Here is a 19,741-nt window from a genome sequence, read left to right as displayed (position 1 = left end):
GTGGTGGGAAAGGATGATTTAAATTTTTTTTTTTTTTGGTTTTTAATTTTTTATATGGAAAAATTATTATAAAAAAAATAAATAAATAAAAAAAAAACTTGACTAATGATTTAATGACAAGTGATTTTTTTTACCTAGTATAACAGGTAAGGTGACCTGCTTTGTTCATTTTGGGAGAAAAAAATGTAAACTTTTGTCTACTTTGGGAATATTTAAAGGTTGGTCCATTTTGGGAGAATGGGGCAAAGGTTGATTTGTTGTTGTTAAATTTTCTAAAAATTTATTCCAGAATTTTCTAGATTTTTTTTTACAAATGCTCTTACAAATATTTTTTTTGAATGAAAAATTATAATTCAATTTGTACATGTGAAATATTGGTATTTTATCAAAAATAAAATTCTAAACTAACAATTTTATCCTAAAATTCAATCTAAATTTGATTTAAAATAAAATTTTAAACTAACTATTTTTTATCCTAAAGTCTATCTAAATCTGTCAAACGCGGCACGACACTTGACAAAAACTTGGAATGCCAAGCGTCGCTATTTCATGGCCTGACTAAAAGTTTAGCTTCATATAATAGTTATATACTAGTTTAGTCCCGTACGTTGCACGAATTAAGTAGCCATTATTTGTTTAAAAAGTTGTCAATTTTATATTAAAAAAAAATCATAAATCTTATTAATTAATGTTGAAAGTAGCACTGAATTTATTTAGTTTTGGAATATAGAAAAAATAATGATGATGTCAAAAATAGTTTAGGCGGGAAATTTTTTATTAGAAATTGACATGTGTCCCTTAATGATGTCAGCATGTTTTGTTTTAGTACTTAATAGATGATATGATTAGATTTCCAACCAAAAAAAAAAAGAATGAGGGGTTGCAAATTAGCTCTTAAAATCATTATGTTGAATTCACAAGAATGAATTAAAACTAATAATTAACGACATAAACTTTGTCTATCACAAGGATTATCACGTGCTCTAGTACGAAATTTTGTCAATCTCATAGGCTATATCCTACCTGTTAAATATATCTTATAGATATTTTAGGAATGTATATTTGTGATGTATATCTTATAGTCAAAGTAGTTAATTAGTTCCTGAGAATTAGGCTAGTCTCACGCCAAATTGAAGGCTTAGCTTTGTATATATTCTGACTTTGTACTTTGTGAATATGCAAGGAAAACATTCCCCTTCTATCATGGTATCAGACGCATAGGGTTTTCTTCTCGCTTCCGCTTGCCCTTTGCATCAGCTTCTGCCCACTGCCCTGTTCTTCATCTTCTTCCTCTCTATTCGGTTCCTGCTATCATCAATGGCAGAAAACAAATCCTCTTTTCACCCTGCTTTCACCGTCAATAATATCCTCACATCTATTCCTATTGTTCTTGAAATGGAGAACGTTTCTTACTCTACATGGGCAGAACTTTTCAAGATTCACGCAAAAAAACACAAGGTCCTCGATCATATTATCCCCCCTTCCGCCGGCAAGGGTAAGGTTCCTTCAACTGATGAAGAGAAGGAACTTTGGGCGACCTTGGATGCCACGGTTATATCGTGGATTTATTCTACAATTTCTAGGGACCTATTGCAAACCATAATCGAGCCCGATGCCGCGGCCATGGAAGCTTGGGATAGATTGCGTGATATATTCCAAGACAATCAACATTCCCGTGTCGTTGCTCTAGAACAAGAGTTCTCTTCCACTGCTATGGAAGACTTTCCGAATGCCTCTGCATATTGCCAGCGTCTTAAGACCTTGCGGATCAATTAAAGAACGTTGGAGCGCCGGTTTCTGACAGCCGTATGATTTTGCAAATGGTTGGTGGACTCACCAAGGCTTACCGTGGTGTAGGCACTCTAATTAGGCAGAGTAATCCTCTACCCCCGTTCTATAAGGCCCGTTCGATGTTGACTCTAGAGGAGGCCGGTTTGGCCAAAGAGGCGGCCATGGAATCTGCCTTGATAGTCACGGCGCAAGACGATGGTCCAAGTGCGTCTGAGAAGTCAGGTGCTTCGAAAAAGAAAAACGGTGGTGGTGGTTCGACCTCTGGTGGCCGGAAAAACGGTGGTGGTCGGAAATCTACTGGTGGTGGTTGCGGAACTCTGGCTCCGGTGGCGGCAAGGGCGGTCAGACGGGTGGATATTCTGGCTCGGGTGGTCAGTCGGCTTAACGCCCACAATGGCAGCAGTACCCTTGGGGGTGGCCATGGCCCATACCTCCCTACCCTTATCCTTCTCAAGGGTGGGCTAGGCCCTCTCCTACAAAGCAGGCCGGTTTATTGGGCCCAAGGCCACAACAGCAGCTGGCCTTCGTGCAGCAGGCCCCTTCTCCTTTTGGGCAGTCCACTTCATATAGCCCCACTGACATTGAAGCCGCAATGCACACTATGTCTTTGCAGCAACCTGATCCGGCTTGGTACATGGACACCGGTGCAACATCTCATATGACTTCCTCTGCCAGTAATCTCTCGTCTTATTTTAATTTGAGCAATTATCCTAGTCATAATATTGTTGTTGGTAATGGTCACACTATTCCTATTCTTGTCTATGGTCAGTCTAATTTATCTTCCTCGTGTTAATCTCTTTCTTTGAAAAATGTTCTACATGCTCCCAAATTGATCAAAAATCTTATTTCTGTTCGAAAATTTACTACTGATAATTCTGTGTTAGTTGAGTTTGATCCTTTTGGGTTTTCTGTGAAGGATTATCGGACGGGGAGGCAATAATGAGATGTAATAGCCGAGGTGACCTTTATCCCTTTTCAGCTTTCCACAACGATCAAGCCATTCCTTCAACTTTTGCTGCCGTTACTACTAAAATATGGCATGATTGGTTGGGTCATCCGGGATCTTCTATTTTAGATGTGCTTAGGAAGAATAAAATCATTGATTGTATTAAACATTCTAGCTCTAGTATTTGTGGTTCTTGTGTTCTTGGAAAACATATAAAATTGCCGTTTGTTCCTTCACTTTCGAGTACTTCTTTGCCTTTTGATATTTTACATAGTGACCTTTGGTCCTCTCCTGTTTTGAGCTCTGCTGGACATAAATATTTTTTTTTTTTTGGATGATTATTCCAAATATTTGTGGACTTTTCCGATAACCCGGAAATCGGATGTTTATGACATTTTCTTGACGTTTAAAAATCATATCTCTACCCAATTCGAACATAATATTAAAAATATTCAATGTGACAATGGTAGGGAGTTTGATAATGGTCCTTTTTGGGAATTTTGCAAAAATCATGGGATGTCATTCCGTGTTTCGTGTCCTCATACCTCCTCTCAAAATGGGAAAGCCGAACGAAAAATTCGGACTATAAACAATATCTCTCGCACTCTTCTTGCTCATGCCTCTCCCCCCCCCCCCCCTCTTTTTGGCATCATGCTCTTCAAATGGCAACATATCTTATTAATGTCCTTCCAAGTAAGTTGTTGGGAAACAAGTCTCCTCTTGAGGTTCTTTACAATCGGGTTCCTACTTATTCTCATCTTCGGGTTTTTGGTTGTTTATGTTACCCTCTCTTTCCACCGACAACAATCCATAAGCTGCAACCAAGGTCTACACCTTGTGTATTCTTAGGGTATCCCTCTAACCATAGGGGCTACAAATGTTATGATTTATCATCCCGAAAAATTATCATTTGTCGTCATGTTGTGTTTGATGAAAGTCAATTCCCTTTTGCTAAATTACATTCTCCAACAACCCACACTTACGATTTCTTAGATGATGGTATGTCACCATATGTGATGCACCATCTCCAAGCTGCGTCAGTTCCTCAAACTAACCAGCCCATGGTCTAACAAGCTCGGCCAACAACACCTGAGCCCAACGTGACCTCCCTGCCCAGCACACTGCAGCTCGTCCTTCACTTGGACCGTGCTGGGCCTCCTCCTGTCAGCTCATCTCCGCCTTCTTCCCCTGCAGTCATCCCATCTATGAGTCCTTCTCCAAATGGCCCACCTCCAAGTTCCCCTATCATAGCCCATCCACTACAATCACAAAACACACAACCTGCTCCAACTCCACCAAACACTTCTCTCCAGCAGCCCCGAGTGGTAACCCGTAGCCAACATGGAATTTTTAAGCCTAATAAAAAATATTCCTTGCATACATCGGTTGAGAGGTCTCCTTTGTCTCGAAATCCGGTTGCGGCTCTTCGTGACCCAAATTGGAAAATGGCTATGGATGATGAATATAATGCTCTTATTAAAAATAAGACGTGGGAGTTGGTGCCCCGTCCTCCAAATGTGAATGTGATTCGTTCTATGTGGATTTTTACTCATAAAGTTAAATCTAATGGTGATTTTGAGAGGCATAAAGCCCGTCTTGTAGGTGATGGAAAAAACTCTATGGGTTGGCATTGATTGTGGTGAGACTTTTAGTCCGGTGGTGAAACCAGCTACAATCCATACTGTTCTCAGTCTATCTCTTTCAAAGGCATGGCCAATTCATCAATTGGACGTCAAAAATGCCTTCCTTCATGGTGAGCTTACAAGAAACTGTATATATGCATCAACCATTGGGATACAGGAATCCTGACCATCCAGATTACGTTTGTCTATTGCGTAAGTCTTTATATGGACTTAAGCAAGCCCCCAGAGCTTGGTATAAGCGTTTTGCAGATTATGTTTTATCTCTTGGGTTTACTAACAGTACGATGGATAATTCATTATTTATTTATCGTAAGGGGGCTGATATGGCATACATTTTACTATATGTTGATGACATAATTCTCACAGCCTCATCTGATACTCTTCGGTGTTCTATTATGGATCTTCTTAGCTCAGAGTTTGCTATGAAGGATCTTGGTCCTCTAAATTATTTTCTAGGGATTGTTGTGACACGCAACAAAGATGGTATGTTTTTATCTCAACGGAAATATGCCGAAGAGATAATAGATCGGGCAGGAATGTCTTCGTGTAAACCATCGGCTACTTCGGTTGATACGAAGTCAAAGGTTGGTGCTACATCTAGTACTACATTTGATGATCCCACTCTCTAGAAGTCTCGCAGGGGCTCTTCAGTACCTTACCTTTACTAGGCCGGATATATCTTATGTTGTTCAGCAGGTGTGCTTACATATGCATGATCCCAGAGTAGCTCATATGTCTGCTTTAAAACGGGTTATTCGGTATGTTAAAGGTACGTTGGATTATGGTCTTCATTTATATCCATCCTCGTTTTCTACATAGGTGTCATACACATATGCAGATTGGGGTGGTTGCCCTGACACCCGTCGTTTTACCTCTGGTTATTGTGTATTTTTGGGTGATTATTTGGTGTCTTGGTCGTCAAAATGACAACCAACTTTGTCAAAATCTAGTGCTGAGGCAGAGTATCGTGGAGTGGCAAATGTTGTATCCGAATCCTGTTGGCTTCGGAACCTTCTATTAGAGTTGCATTGTCCGATTAAGAAGGCTACTCTTGTTTATTGCGACAATGTAAGTGCTATTTATTTATCAGGGAATCCAGTTCAGCATCAACGGACAAAGCATATTGAAATGGATATTCATTTTGTCCGGGAGAAAGTTGCTCGGGGTGAGGTTCGAGTGCTTCATGTGCCTTCTCGACATCAAATAGCTGACATCTTTACTAAGGGCCTTCCACAAATTTTATTTGATGAATTTAGGGACAGTCTCAGTGTCCGTAAACCTCCCGCTTCGACTGTGAGGGTGTGTTAAATATATCTTATAGATATTTTAGGAATGTATATTTGTGATGTATATCTTATAGTCAAAGTAGTTAATTAGTTCCTGAGAATTAGGCTAGTCTCACGCCAAATTGAAGGCTTAGCTTTGTATATATTCTGACTTTGTACTTTGTGAATATGCAAGGAAAACATACCCCTTCTATCACTGCCAAATCAAACGATCAAAGCTGAAATGGAAAGCCTTGATATTTATATAACAAGCTCGTAAGAGAAAGATTTTATTTTATTTTTATTTTTTTTTTATTTTTTTATTTTTAATATCATGGACTCATGGAGCCTTACAAGCAATAGCCATTAATAAATTTAGTCTAAACTTGACAATTAAAAGTATCAGGTACCTGAATGTATTTGCTGACAACAAATAAAAAACAAGAAAAAGTGGCTTGAGCTGATGCAGGAACTGAGGCATTGTTAAACAGACAATTTAATCATATATTGTTAAATATCATTGATTAATCGATTTTATATCTATTTTTTATTCCCCGTCCCGTGGTCATATTAATGTTTATTTAAGCTCCGCGGAACTATTATTACTACTAATATACGTTTTCTAGTGTTTTTATAGAGTTAGTATTATTTTGTAAGAATTTGCATATTTATGACAATTTTCGAGTTATTGAACCACTACAAAGATATTGGATCACATATTGTATTTTATGGCCATATATTTGAAGTCTGAGACGGAGCTAAAGGAAATCGATTCGGTGATTAGTAGCTTGTTTAGTGAAGACATCCAAACTTTTACAATTTATTTTTTTATTTTTTTTATTTTTTATTTTTATTTTTTGACAAAAGCACTTTTACAAGATATTATGGATCAAGTAATGAATATGCAAGTTGGGTCGTCAAAGCTAGAAGCTCAATCACAAATCCACGCCCCAACAACACGCAAATTTTCCCCTGGATTCGATACCAGCCATAGGAAGCTGGTCCCGCACTATAAAAATGAACATTTGATAGAATCAAAATGAACATTTACAAGAAAAAAAATGAATATTTAGTAATTGAACATTGCAATATATAAAAATGAACATTCATAATATGGAGTCCACTCTTTATTTGGCTGATCCTTCCTCTAAACGATGTTGCTTTCTTTTTCAGATAATATCTCCAATTTTATTTTCTAGCTATATTTGTTTCCTTTGCTGAGTATATAAAATATTTGTTTTCATTCAATTCAAACTTTCTCTCTCTTCTGGATTTTACAATATTTTCTCTCTCATTGTTCCAATTCGATTTTTTTTTTTGGATTTCTGCTGTTGAATTGTTCTACATATTCAAGGTATTTCAAGATTTTCGATTTTTTTGTTTATGAATAACAATGGAGCATGCTACTGATTTTTCATTTGCAATTCTTCCTTCATTATTGGATGAATGTAAGTTCATATATTGTTTTTTTGATTTAATATAGTTTTGTTTTTTTGAATAATTTTGTATGTGTTTTTTTTTCCTTTCTTTACGGATGATTGTGAGTATATTCCTTGTTTAAGTTATTTACTAAAAAAATGAATATTTACTAGAAAGAGAATGAACATTTATTAGGAAAAATGAACATGCAGTTATTGAACATTGCATTATATAAAAATGAACATTTATAATATAAGAATAAAATAAAGAGACTATGAAACTGAAATAAAAAGATTGTACGTCTAATGTTATATAACTGAGCATTTCAATTGTAAAAAATAAAGAATTTTTCTATATAGTAGCCTTGTTTTTTTTTTTCACTTTTCTACGTTGTGCCCCAACATATATCACTTTCTACACTGTAACCTCAATATATTTTTGTTTCCATACGGTAACCTTGCCGTTAAAAAATTCCGTTAGTGGGGCCCACTCTCCATTATTAGTATTTTTAATCGATTTGCGCGTTGAATATTCCGTCAAAGGTTTTGAGGGCTATATTGGTTCTTTAGAGTACAAATTGAGCTCAGATTTGGCAAAAAAATAACGTAAATGCCTTGTTTTGCTAATTATAAAATGTCTCAATTTATGTGTTCACATTTTAACATACAAAACGAGGCATTTACGTTTTTTTTTGCCAAATCTGAACTTAATTTGGATTCTTAAGGGCCAAGATAGCCCTCGAAACCTTTGACGAAAATATTTTTCAACGCGCAAATCGATAAAAAAATATTAATGATGAAGAGTGGGCCCCACTAACGGAATTTTATAACGGCAAGGTTATCGTATAGAAAAAAAATATATATTAGAGTTACAGTGTAGAAAGTGATATATATTGGGGCACAACGTAGAAAAGTGAAAAAAAAAACAGGGTTACTATATAGAAAAACCCAAAAATAAACATACCATTTCATAGTCTCTTTAATGTTATTGTTAACATCTACGCAATAAAAAGTGCGCATGTTATTTTGTACATATTCGTGTAAGTAATTGTTCATTTAGTAATTGAACATTGCAACATAATATAAAAATAAACATTTATAATATAAGATAAAATAAAAAGGCTATAACACTGAAAAAAATATACATCTAATATTATATAAATGAACATTTATTTATTAAAAACGAACATCATACTACATGAAAATGAACATTTAATTAGCGAGAAATACAAATTTATTGTAATTATGTTCAGTTAGAAAATGTTCGTTTTTATTACGGTAAATGTTCATTTCTGAACGAGGGACCATAAATATTTACCTGGTATCGAGACCACCCTTCAACTACTACCAACAACAAGCTGTGACACTGTGACTTTATAACAAGTAACTGAGGCCTAATCGGGCGCTGATTTTTGCTAATTGAGGTCGGTGGATTGGAAATTATAAATACCCAATTAGTGGGTTGTTAGAGGAGCTAGGCAAGCTTAGGGTTTGATGACCTAGGGATTTAGGCTGCGCGGTTTTGCGGCTATCTTAGGAATTGGGCCTTGAAGGCCGACAATTCCTGAGGTTCTACTTAACACGTGTCGACCCCTGAGACGTCCATTCGGAGGCTTTCTCAGGTGACACGTGGCAAGCTCGCCCTGTGCCAAGTGGCGGGGTAGAAATACCCAAATTAGTAGGATTCATTATAGACAGCTATATTTCCTGAAAAAGCTTCTAATCCTGTCCCATATGCAACATACGAGAGAAAATATCCATGCAGAATAGGAAAAGATACGGAGAGATGGGGTCACCCTGGCGAAGATCACATTGTGGTTTAAAGGTTTCCGAGGTAGAACCATGGATCAAGGATTTGTAAGAAACCGTGGGCAGGCATTTTTGAATTATCTGTAACCAACGGTTCAGAAACCCATAGGCTTTTAGAACTGCAAAAGAAAGCTCCAATGATTTTTGTCATAAGCTTTGCTCATATCAATTTTGATTGACGCAAGCTAATTAGTGCCACTTTTTGAACAATTGATTTTCTCTATTAATTCATGACTCAACAAAATATTATCAGTTATTACGCATCCTTGAACAAAGATGTGCTGAGAATCTGAGATGAGAATAGGAACCTGGCCACAAAGCATTTTGAGGTGCATTTGTACAATGTGTTACAAAGGCTGGTCTGGCGTAAAAGGGAAATCTCTGTTGGTGTACCAATCTTAGCAATCATAACAATAAGGGACTGATTCCATTCTTTCATGAGATACCCCATGTGGAAGAAACTTTGAATGCCAGAAACAACCGAGTCACCCACTACATCCCAGTGAGATTTGAAAAATTCGACTGTAATTCCATGAGGACCTAGAGACTTACAGTTCCCTAACAAAAACATTGCAGTTCGAATCTCAGAAGCAGAGAAGGGACGTTCCAAATTCGCGAGCTGAGAGGTATTGAAATGAGGAAGATCTAATTCACATATAACAGTGTCAATTTTTGGGTCATAAGGAGGCAGACAATCACGTTTAAAGGTTTCCTTAAGAGATTGCACAACAACGCGCTGAACATCCGTCTGGGCATGCTAAAGAGTCACTTGGTCATCAGATAAGGAACTAATCACATTCTTCTTTTGACGACTTTTGACCTTTGAGAACAAAAGTTTAGACGGGAAATCACCTTTAAGAATCCAATTTTTCTTACAGCGTTATCTCAAGAATTGCAACTACAGTAAAATACTTTCCTTAGAAGTTACAATATTGGTCATATAGTGAGAGGTCATCTGAAACTGACTGGAGTAGTTCCCCCCCCCCCCCCCCATTGGAAAGATCCCTTGAAAAGTTTTTCCAATCAATGCCCCAAAACTTCATGTTGTTGAGACTCCAATTCCTAACTAGGGATTTAACATGTTGTAGATGCTTTGACAGAATGAACATTGGTGAGCCAGATATGGGTCTTTTCCAAGTATTAAGGACAAAGTCATATATGTCCTACAATTCCAGGCACCAGTTTTCCAATTGATAAGGACGATTCGACAATTGCATAAAAGGAGAGTCATCAAAGAAAATAGCAGCATCATCTGAGTTGAAAATCGATTGATTGAGTAACCGACTATCAAGATAGTTATGAAACCAATCATAGGTCATATAAGCTCGATCCAATCGCTGTAAAATGAGTTGATCAGCATCCCTATTATTTGTACAAGTATAGGGGGACCTTTAAAGGGGGTAGCAAGTAAACTAGATTTAATTTTGAAATCAATAAAGGAATCCAAACCCTTAATGACATTTGACCCGCCCAACCTATTGTAATGGTCTCTATTTGATTAATATCTCCAATAATAAAATAATTAGGAGATATTGCAAGTAAGTCAAGTATTAAACCCTAAACTGGAGGTCTATCTTCTACTACCGGAGCACCATAAACAAACATCACACATTTAATATTTCCATTAGTAAATTTTATATTACAGAGTACAACATTAGAACAACAAAAAACACAAGAAACGTCATCCAAACCATAACTAAAAATCACTAAACCGTCGCTAATACCAACTTAATCAACCCAAAAACCGACGTAGGACTAGAAACACTAAGTAAGCTAGTCACAACTGAAACCGAAACTTTAGTTTCATACAAAAAACAAAAAATTAGGCACAAAGGTGTGTAGTAACCAAAACACATAAGGAAGCTTAGGAGAATTTTAGTCATTTAGTCCCTGACAATTCCAAGATGTGATCTTCATAAAACCTTGGGAAGCTGTGAAGGGCCAGCCGTCGAAACTAAAGAGCATGAAAATTCTGGGTATAATAAGCAAGCCAAAGTGGGACTTGTACTATTAAGAAATTCCTTAGAAGCAAACCCATCTTTTGAGAACTTGAATAGCTTACAGGAAGAAGTATTGCTAACTTCCTTACCCTTCCTTTTCCTCCCTTCAAACCCCATGAAACTAGAAAAATAACGCTAAAAAAACAGAAGAGCCGTTCAAAGTGATATGAGCTGCAGTAGAGACATCGGAGTTGCACTTTGCTAGAGGAGGTTGACGCGAGGAAGATGCAAGAATGGTGAAGCCAACTTCGCTCTCCAAATTAAGAACCCTAATTTTCCTCCTTTTCTACGAACAAGTCGAACCATGATACCCAAAGAAGGGGTCCTGAGAGTAGGAGTGGAAACGATCAAAAGGGGCATGTATCCTCCGTTTGTGTGACCAAGTATCGGTCGCCATCCGTTGATGTTGTATTCAAACATTGGCCTGCACATTAGAGGGAGGCAGGCCATCTGATTTATCCTGTAGGGAAAAAGTTTCAAATAGAGTAGGAGTAGCAGCATATGCGGTTGAGCAAACCACAAGAGGGAGAACAAAGTCTTTGGTTTTAGAGAAATTTGAGAGATAACTTTCCTCCAGGTCTGCTGAAATTCGAGACCCCCACCAAAATTAATGCGAAAAAGATTTGCAATGAAAGGAGCATAAGGATCACCCCGAGGAATAGCAGCCCTATTCTCTTCCTCAAACTGAGACTCTTGCGTAGTTGGGTCCATTTCAAAAGAAGAGAGGTGATCAGCGCCCTGCTCCGAAGCAGAGTTATAAATAGAGAAATTCAATGGAGTGGACTAAACATCATTAATTGGGTGAGACATAAACCCATTTTGGTATACCCCATTAATGGGGATAAACTCATGTTCTAGATTATCAATAGAATCCTCATTAGGATCTCTAATATTAGCATGATCATTCGGAAGATTATTAGTATCCCATCCTCCAGAAGAGTCCGAATTAGAAGAGTCGGGTTCATCAGAATCTGGACTATCATCGCCGTCTTAATTGTTATCTGGAGGATCCTGCTGATCATCATTATCCTCTAGTTCCCCATCATTATCCTCATCATTATCCATATTGTCATTATCACCATCCAAATTATCATCATCATTACCCGAACTCTCTTCATGATACTCGTAATCTTGCGCCAAGATAAGAAGGTTTATCCTTGTATTACGAATTCTAAAATTCTCTTAAGTTCCCTTCACCATATTTGTATTTAAGGGCTTATTATTTAAACTATAAAGCACCAAACGACTCTGAGATTCAAAGGCCTCCATCCGAGAATGAACACGCCTAGCCACAACATAATCCGAGCATATGCAAATTTCCTTATAATGACCCACACACCCGCACTTCTTGCAAAATGTAAAAACTCCTTCAAACCTAAAATAAATTCAAATCGGTGCAAATTCACCTGGAACATAACACCCTGGAATTATTGGTTTTGAGAGATCAACCAGAATTTGGCCTCAAAACTTAGGCTTGTCTAGAAGGCCATCTGTAGGGAATATTTCAAGCGTTAATCCCTAGCTTGAACCCCACTGTGATCATACACTAAAGTACGGTGGCGTCCGAAGGGAAAGAAGATAGAGCAAAAAAGTCGCCAACAAGTGTTTTTGGAACATGTAAACCGTTCACGAGGTGAAGGTTACACCCCTTAACGATCCAAGAGATCGTTAACTCTAATAGGCCTGGAACCATGACTAGTAGTTCGGGGATGAAGGTACAAATCCAACCTAAAAGAGATTGAACCTGCCCTAATAATAGGCCTCTACTTTATTCTGATCGTATTCATGTGCGCTTTCTGACTAACATGCAATCAATAGGATTAACCCTAAACCTGTTTATCTATGTTGGTTGAATATTAATGCACAAATAAAACTATTATTGGCGATCACTTGAATTATAACCATATTAAACTAAACAAGATTATTAATTATCTTATTAAGCGTGATTACAAGTACTAATTTCCTTTAAACATGCATAAAAGTGTGATCAAGCAATAACAATAATATAAATCAAGCAACATAATAATAATATTCAATAAAAATAATAATAATCATAGAAATAAACATTTTCATGTTAAATCATAATAATAATAAGATCCTAGGCATGATACTAACAAGATTAATAACAAACCCTAGCATGTCACTAAACAATAAAAATCAAATATTTATTAGCCCTAACATGATACTAACAATCATAAATATTAGGAAGAACATAGGAAGCATCATACTTTTAATCATACTTGATATTAAAGTTACCCTAGACATGATACTAGGAAGATCAAAACGCCCTAACATAACATTAGGAACCATAACAACAACCTAAGCATGATTTCTACATCATAATAACAATAAATCAATTAAAGCACTTACTTGGATGCCTCGTACCTCTTTCTAATAACAAAATATACGAGTTAGTAATTTCAAGGAAAATAATAATTAAAACAATTAAATTAAATAATTAAAATAAAGATTTGGGACCAAACCCTCATAAATTAAAACCTTTCACGTCTAAGGCGAAGGCAACTTCGAACTTGGCTAGGTGTGTCTAGTGTTAATGTATAAGGAATTGTGTTTGTAAAAAGCTAGGCTAGAAAGAGAGAGAAAATCAAGAATTTCTTGATGAGAGTTGGTGATTGAAAAAGGGGAGATATGGCCTCTATTTATAGAGAAAAAAGAGGGTCGAAGAATAAGAAAAGAATCCAAATTCAAATCGAAATAGAGCTCGATGGACAACAGTTTTTGCGGATTTTGTTTTTATCATATCTTTTGATCCAGAAGTCCAAATAAGGCATATGATATGTCGTTGGAAAGATCTTTAAGTCTACTTTTCAACCTAATTAGAATCAGATTAAAATATTTTAAATAAAAATATATGGCCGAAATAGTAGGATGGTGTAAGTTTTGGATAGAGTTTCATATCTCATTCATATCTTTTTCGTTATATGTCGATTTAATATTATAATATATCATTGGAAATATAATTTCAAAATCTATCCAACCATATAAAATTTGGATAAATATTATGAGGCACAAAAGTAAAATCTGATTGTCTTTGAACATCTTTAAATTCGAATAGAATTAGGATTTAAGAAAAAGGAAAGTTTTAAAAAAGGAAAGTTTTTATTTAACTCAAATTCTTTAATCTTATCTTTTCAAAAAGGACAATTAAGATTTTTAAAAACATATAGAAGCTTCTAATTAATCCCAATTAGTTTAGGAATAGGATTAAACCTTTGGACCCTCCACATGATCATTGGGTCGTAGGTAAAATCCGGTTTGAGCCCAGTTTAGTATTATGGCCATAACTTCCTCATTATTCATCGGAATTGGGCTTATAATATATCGTTGGAAAGGTCTTTTCAATCCCTATCCACCTACACCATTATTGGACCATATATCATGGATCAAACTAAAATGGAATGCACGTTTTTCAAAAATAGGGTAAGAAAAAAGAAATATTTTCAAAAACAGAAAGAAGAGATATTTTAATAAAAACATCCTCATCACTAGACTTTTCACACATTCTCTTTGTTTGATAATCAAATGACGTGAAAGGTATTTGTTTCGGGGTTTTCTGATGTCCTGCGGGAGAGTTTTAATTCCGAGACTGGAACCGGACGCCTGTACCTGCAAAACAAACGGATGCTCCGGATGATTGGAGATCCGCCTCCGACGGTCAAGTTAGTACTTGATTAAGGAGTAACTAATGCGGAAATTAAAGTGATTGGGTCTCTCTAGGTGAGAGAGTTTAATGTGTGTAATCTGCGTCCCCCCCCCCCCTTAATGAGGATTAAGGGAGGTATTTATAACCTCGGAAAACGTGCCAATCTAGGTTTAGGTTAACCTTGGGCTGATTGGGCTTCCCACGGAAGTTGGGCCTAGGTGACCGGTTATCCCAGGTGTCATGGGAAGGACACGTGTCGTGTCGTAATTGGTCCATAGTGGACGGATCATTGATTGACACGTGGTAGGCTCCTATTGGCCCATGTGACGGACACATGGCAGAACCTGGTTGGTCCACTTGTCAAATGGTGATTGGTGGGGGAAAATCCCCTAATCATTTGCCCCTCACAGGTGGCACGTGACTGGTCACGTGTTACCTGTGACAGGTATCGCCCTGTAACAGGCGACGACCTGCTACAGGTGTCACTCGGCGAGAGGCCGAGAGATTCTCCCGCCAAAATTTTGAATTCTGGAAGTGACCCTTCGCCTTCTCACTTCGCCTATATAAAGGAGTGTTGACTTCGGTCATTTTCACACTTGAAAACTTTGTGAGAGAACATTCGGACCCCTGAACTTGCTCTGACATTTTGGACCTTTTCTGCCTACGGCCTGCTCTGACAAGCCGACTGCAAAGGATTTTCAGAACTTCATCAATCGTCACTCGTTCAGGTAACCGTCGGTTCTCTTACTCTTAATTTTCTCTTTACTTTATTCTTTTTTGAAATGGCACCACGGAAGCACACGACACGACCTAGGTTAGTGATCAGCCGGTCACCGGGGACGGCTGAATCTAGGACTAGGAGTGTCGGCTGCCCTTTTCTGGACCCATCTTTGCCTTTTATACAAAGTCCGACTGTATCTGTGTCTATGCAGAGCATGATGGCCAGAACAAAAAAGACTACCAGGATCTCAAACTCAGACGGCTCCTCCCACAGGGTGCCGATTAGTGAAACATCTGACCAGGCGCCAGATGTGGAAGTGAAACAAAGCGGCTTGAAAGCCGGCAGTTCTGAGGAGGAGTCAAAGTGACCCCTTCCCATTTTACAGTTGACAATTCTACATTCTCTCCTGCTCCTTTTAAAGGAGAGGAGGCGGGCCCCTCCGGGAGAGGGGAGGAGTCGTCCTCTTCGGACTCGTCATAGGACGATTCCGAGTCTAGCTCTTCTGGCCATGCTTCTCTGGACACAGAAGAGAAAAACAGTCGCCTACAAGAGGCGAGGCTTTCTCACGTAGTTGAGAAGGGGGACGATTGGGCGGAGCCATCCGCCTCTCACCGAGAGCAAAATACCCCCTACTACTGCACGGTACCTCGGGGCCGGATCACAGCCATGCAAGAGAAAGTGGAGAGCTTTATCGCAAACCACACAATGGGCCCCGGCTTTTTAGTGTTCGTGCCGGATCCAGAAGACACAGTCGTCTGGCCGGCTGGTACCAGTTATGATGGCGCCTGCTTTGGCTGCTACGAGGCGGCCATCAAGGCTGGGCTGCGCTTCCCACTACATCCGGCTGTTCAGCGGATCTTGGATGGGTATGAGTTGGGGTTATGGCAGTTAGCCCCGAACTCCTGGGTCAACGTACTCGGCTATGTGGCCGGGTGCGAACTGCACGGGGTGGAGCCGAACTTCGAGGCTTTCGCCCACATGAACTACCTCAGCCGGACCCCTAAGGCAGGCGGTACCGGCTGGTATTAATTGACGAGCCACAGGGGCTACCTCATGACCAGAGGTAAAACAAACAAATGGAAGGACTGGCGGAGCACCTTCCTTATCATTGAGAGTTCAGACACAGAGCTGAACAAGCGCTTCAACAGGTGGAACAGGAATCCACCCCTTCTTGCAGGCGGCCGCAGCATGCCGCCTGTTCCCCCCAAGGCTAAGAAAGAGATCCTAGATAAAGGACTCTTCAAAGTAGAGTCGAAGGTGAACTCTACTTCAGGGGTACGAGAGCAAGTACCCCTGCACTGCGTCCCGAGCTTCAAATGGCTCTACGACGAGTACTTTTTGGCCGCCTGTGGCCTCAGCAGTCGGTGCTCAAGAGGTAGCCGGCCTGTCGAATACTCTGATGTTCCGTGCATTTCTTGTTATGACTTTTATTAACTTTGCTATTTGTTTTTGCAGCGGACGCCATGAGCAAAATTACCGCCTCCAAGACTGTGACGGCCATGTTGCGGGCCTCCATCATGCAACAGTCTTCAACCGACTCCCCCAACAAGGGGGCACCCTTGGTGGGCTTGAAACCTTTCACCCTCTTTTTGGAGTTGTGTTTATGCAAATACTGACTCTTTTCTTCTTTTTTAGACGGGCGCTCCAAGAGCTTCTTCTTCCCAACAGCCGGACCCCAAGGCCCGGAGGACGACTGTTGCGAGCTCTCCTGGTTCTGCCAGGAAACATGTGGCGGCTGAGAAACAGCCGGCCACTTCTTCTAAAACTCCAGCTGGGCCGCCTAGAAGTATGAAATTTTCCTTGTAAGTTTTAGACTTGCTCCCTTCTTTACTAGGTCTAATCCGTTTGTTTATGCTTGATGCAGCCGGCCCTCAGGAGCCTGACTTGGTCGAGGTGGCCAAGTCTATGATCAAGGTCGTTCCTCCAGCTGAAAGGGAGGCGGTCAGGGGTGTCGGCACCCTTGACCTAGACAGGATTGCAGGGGTCCTTGCTGAGGTATACTTAGCATATTTTTTAGTATTTGAATTCCAGGACGCCTGTTTTCTTTTTTGTTTGGAAACTGACGCCTGTTCCCCTTTTTACTTAGGCCCTGCTCCGAGTGAACGGCCTTCGCAAGCCGCTTGACCGGAAGAACAAGGAGGTAAAGGCTGCAAAAGCTATGGCCGCCTCTGACTGTGATAAGGCAATGTTTCAAATTGCCCAAAATGAAGTTCTGACCATTGATATTCTTTATTATCAGGCGCAGGCTACCGCCGCTATCCGGGCTCAGTTAGAGGCGGCCCAGAAGAGGAATAGCGAGCTGGAGGCGACCATCAACAACCTCAAGGCCGAGCTGAGACCTCTTCGCCAAAAGATGTCCACATACGAAACCTTGGAGAAATCCTTGGCGAGCGTAAAGGTACGCCTGGTGACCCAGGAGAAGAGTCTTACTCAGGAGCTCTCGGAAAAGGCCGAGCATGAAAAGAAAGAGCTGGTCCGGGAGATGATGGAAGACTCTGCTCAAATCCAGCGCATGACTTGGGGCCGCCTCTTCCCCAATGCCGACTTTGCCTCCTGGGAAAAAACGTACCGCCAGTGTTCTGATAGATATAATCAAGAGATCCTGGCGGCTGCTGAGGAAGAGGCGTTGGAGGAGGAGGAGCAGCCGGTAGTGGCGCTTGTGCCGCTTGGGGGTAATGCATCAAAGAAGGATGCAGCTGAAGCTGAGTCCAACAAGAAGAGTGCTGACCAGGCGACAGCTGCTAATATTGAAGATCTGCCCCCTTCTTAAGCTTTATGTCTTCTTTCCACGGCCTGCGTGCCGTTTGTTTGTATTTACCCGGCCAGGGGGCCGGGGCTCTGAATATTTTTGCCGGTCTTTAATGACCGGCTTCTTTTTAATGAATTTTTTCAGTTTTGCTTCAAATTTGTTTAAGTATTGAATATTCTGATATCCAATTGTACACTATACCGACTGTTTTACATGGCCGATAGTTGCAGACAGGTACGGATAGTTAGTCACGCCGCCTATGCCCCTGGACGACTGGTTGTCTGTTTCCAGGCTAGACGATCAGTCGGCCATTTATCCAATCGGTATACGAACCATTTTAAAGACTGGATCCCCTTTAGGCAGGCGGTCCTGTCATTTGTAAAATTAACCAAGTAGGAAAGTTGTTTCCTACTTGTCATGCTTTTAGGCTAGAGACTTTAGGCCGTTTAGGCCGACTGTTTCCCGCCATATTTAATCTAGTGTGAACAGGTGCTGTATGAACACCTTTTTAGTTTCATACTAAAATTTTTAAGGAGTGACCAAGTAAACATGATTGTTACCTAGTCGCCAAGTAACTGAGTAGTAGAGGTATCAAGCGGTGGGTACCGGTTGTTCCCCTTTATTCGCCAATGTTTGTTGGCTTTTAACTCATAGGTTGTTAACCTAGCAGGAGTAGTGGTTGAGAGCCCCTGTTTGCTAAAAACAGGCGGACGACTCATACCTTTTAGGCTCCATACTAAGTTTGAGAGAGTGACTATGAGTTAACTTTGGTGTTACTCAGTCGCCGTCACTCCTGCTTGAGTAGTAAAGGTACCAGGCGGCGGAGGCCGCCTGAACCTTTTGATTCGCCAATGTTTGTTGGCTATTAACTCAAGAGGTACCCCCTGCATTTATCCCAAGTAATACATGCGGTCATCTGACTCAGATGCCAACTGCTACCACTGGTTTGGTTAGTGATAGAGTTATCCTTGTCTCAAAAACGGCTACGTGGTTGCCCTTGGGGACAGTCGTATAGGTGCCGTGTAATTAGTTTATAGAGCAATGTTCCACCCAAAAGGGAGCTGCTCTCTGCGACGAATTTCATCCGGAGGGATGCCGCCGGACGCCTGCTATGATGTTGGGACAGGTCGTATTAGTTTAAAGATTGGATCAGTTGGCTTGGCGCCTGGACTGATCATTCGGCTTGTGGAATTGGTTAGTTCTTGGTGAACGTAGGTGCTAAGTAAGAGGAGGGTAGCCGATAAGAATAAAAATTAAACATGGAGAGTAGCCAACCGTTTGTCAGTAGGCATGCCCCTCTTAAGTAAAAATGAAAACTGAGTATGGAGAGTAGCCGACTGTTTGTTAGTAGGCGTGCCCCTCTTAGTACAAAATTGAATATTAAGTATGCAAACTTTTATTAAGTAGCCCTTGACTATTTATATCATTCAAAAGAAATATTTCTTAAGATTATCTGCATTCCAAGTTCGAGGCAACGGTTGGCCGTCTGGTGTTTCCAGACGGTAGGTACCGTCCCTGACCTCTTCACAGATTCGGTAGGGTCCTTCCCAGTTGGGAGTTAGTTTGCCAGACTCATTAGCCCTTCCAACTGCTTCCATTTTTATAAGTACAAAGTCCCCCACTTTGAGTGGACGCCTGTGTACTTTTCTGTTGTATGATCTAGTCATTCTCAGGCGGTAAATTTCATGGCGCAAGACAGCATTGCCCCTCCTTTCAGGAAGTGAGTCTAATGCCA

General features: G+C 39.9%; 2 protein-coding genes across 2 annotated transcripts; both read left to right on the top strand.

Annotated features, from left to right (window-relative positions):
• Positions 1-1,317: 1,317 nt before the first annotated feature.
• On the top strand, positions 1,318-1,776 carry LOC110709900. Its single transcript, XM_021888160.1, has one exon. The coding sequence runs from the start codon at positions 1,318-1,320 to the stop codon at positions 1,774-1,776; it is 459 nt and encodes a 152-aa protein (XP_021743852.1).
• Positions 1,777-2,185: 409 nt separating this feature from the next.
• On the top strand, positions 2,186-3,147 carry LOC110709931. The gene is made up of 2 exons (XM_021888186.1): positions 2,186-2,465; positions 2,708-3,147. Exons 1-2 carry the CDS (start codon positions 2,384-2,386, stop codon positions 3,073-3,075), a joined length of 450 nt encoding a protein of 149 aa, XP_021743878.1. The 5' UTR covers positions 2,186-2,383; the 3' UTR covers positions 3,076-3,147.
• Positions 3,148-19,741: the final 16,594 nt, after the last annotated feature.

This window comes from Chenopodium quinoa, unplaced genomic scaffold (genome assembly GCF_001683475.1).
Source record: "Chenopodium quinoa cultivar QQ74 unplaced genomic scaffold, ASM168347v1, whole genome shotgun sequence".
NCBI classification, from domain to species: Eukaryota; Viridiplantae; Streptophyta; class Magnoliopsida; order Caryophyllales; family Amaranthaceae; genus Chenopodium; species Chenopodium quinoa.
The sequence above is the reverse complement of the archived record's forward strand: the minus strand, read 5'-3'. Positions and strand labels throughout refer to the sequence as shown.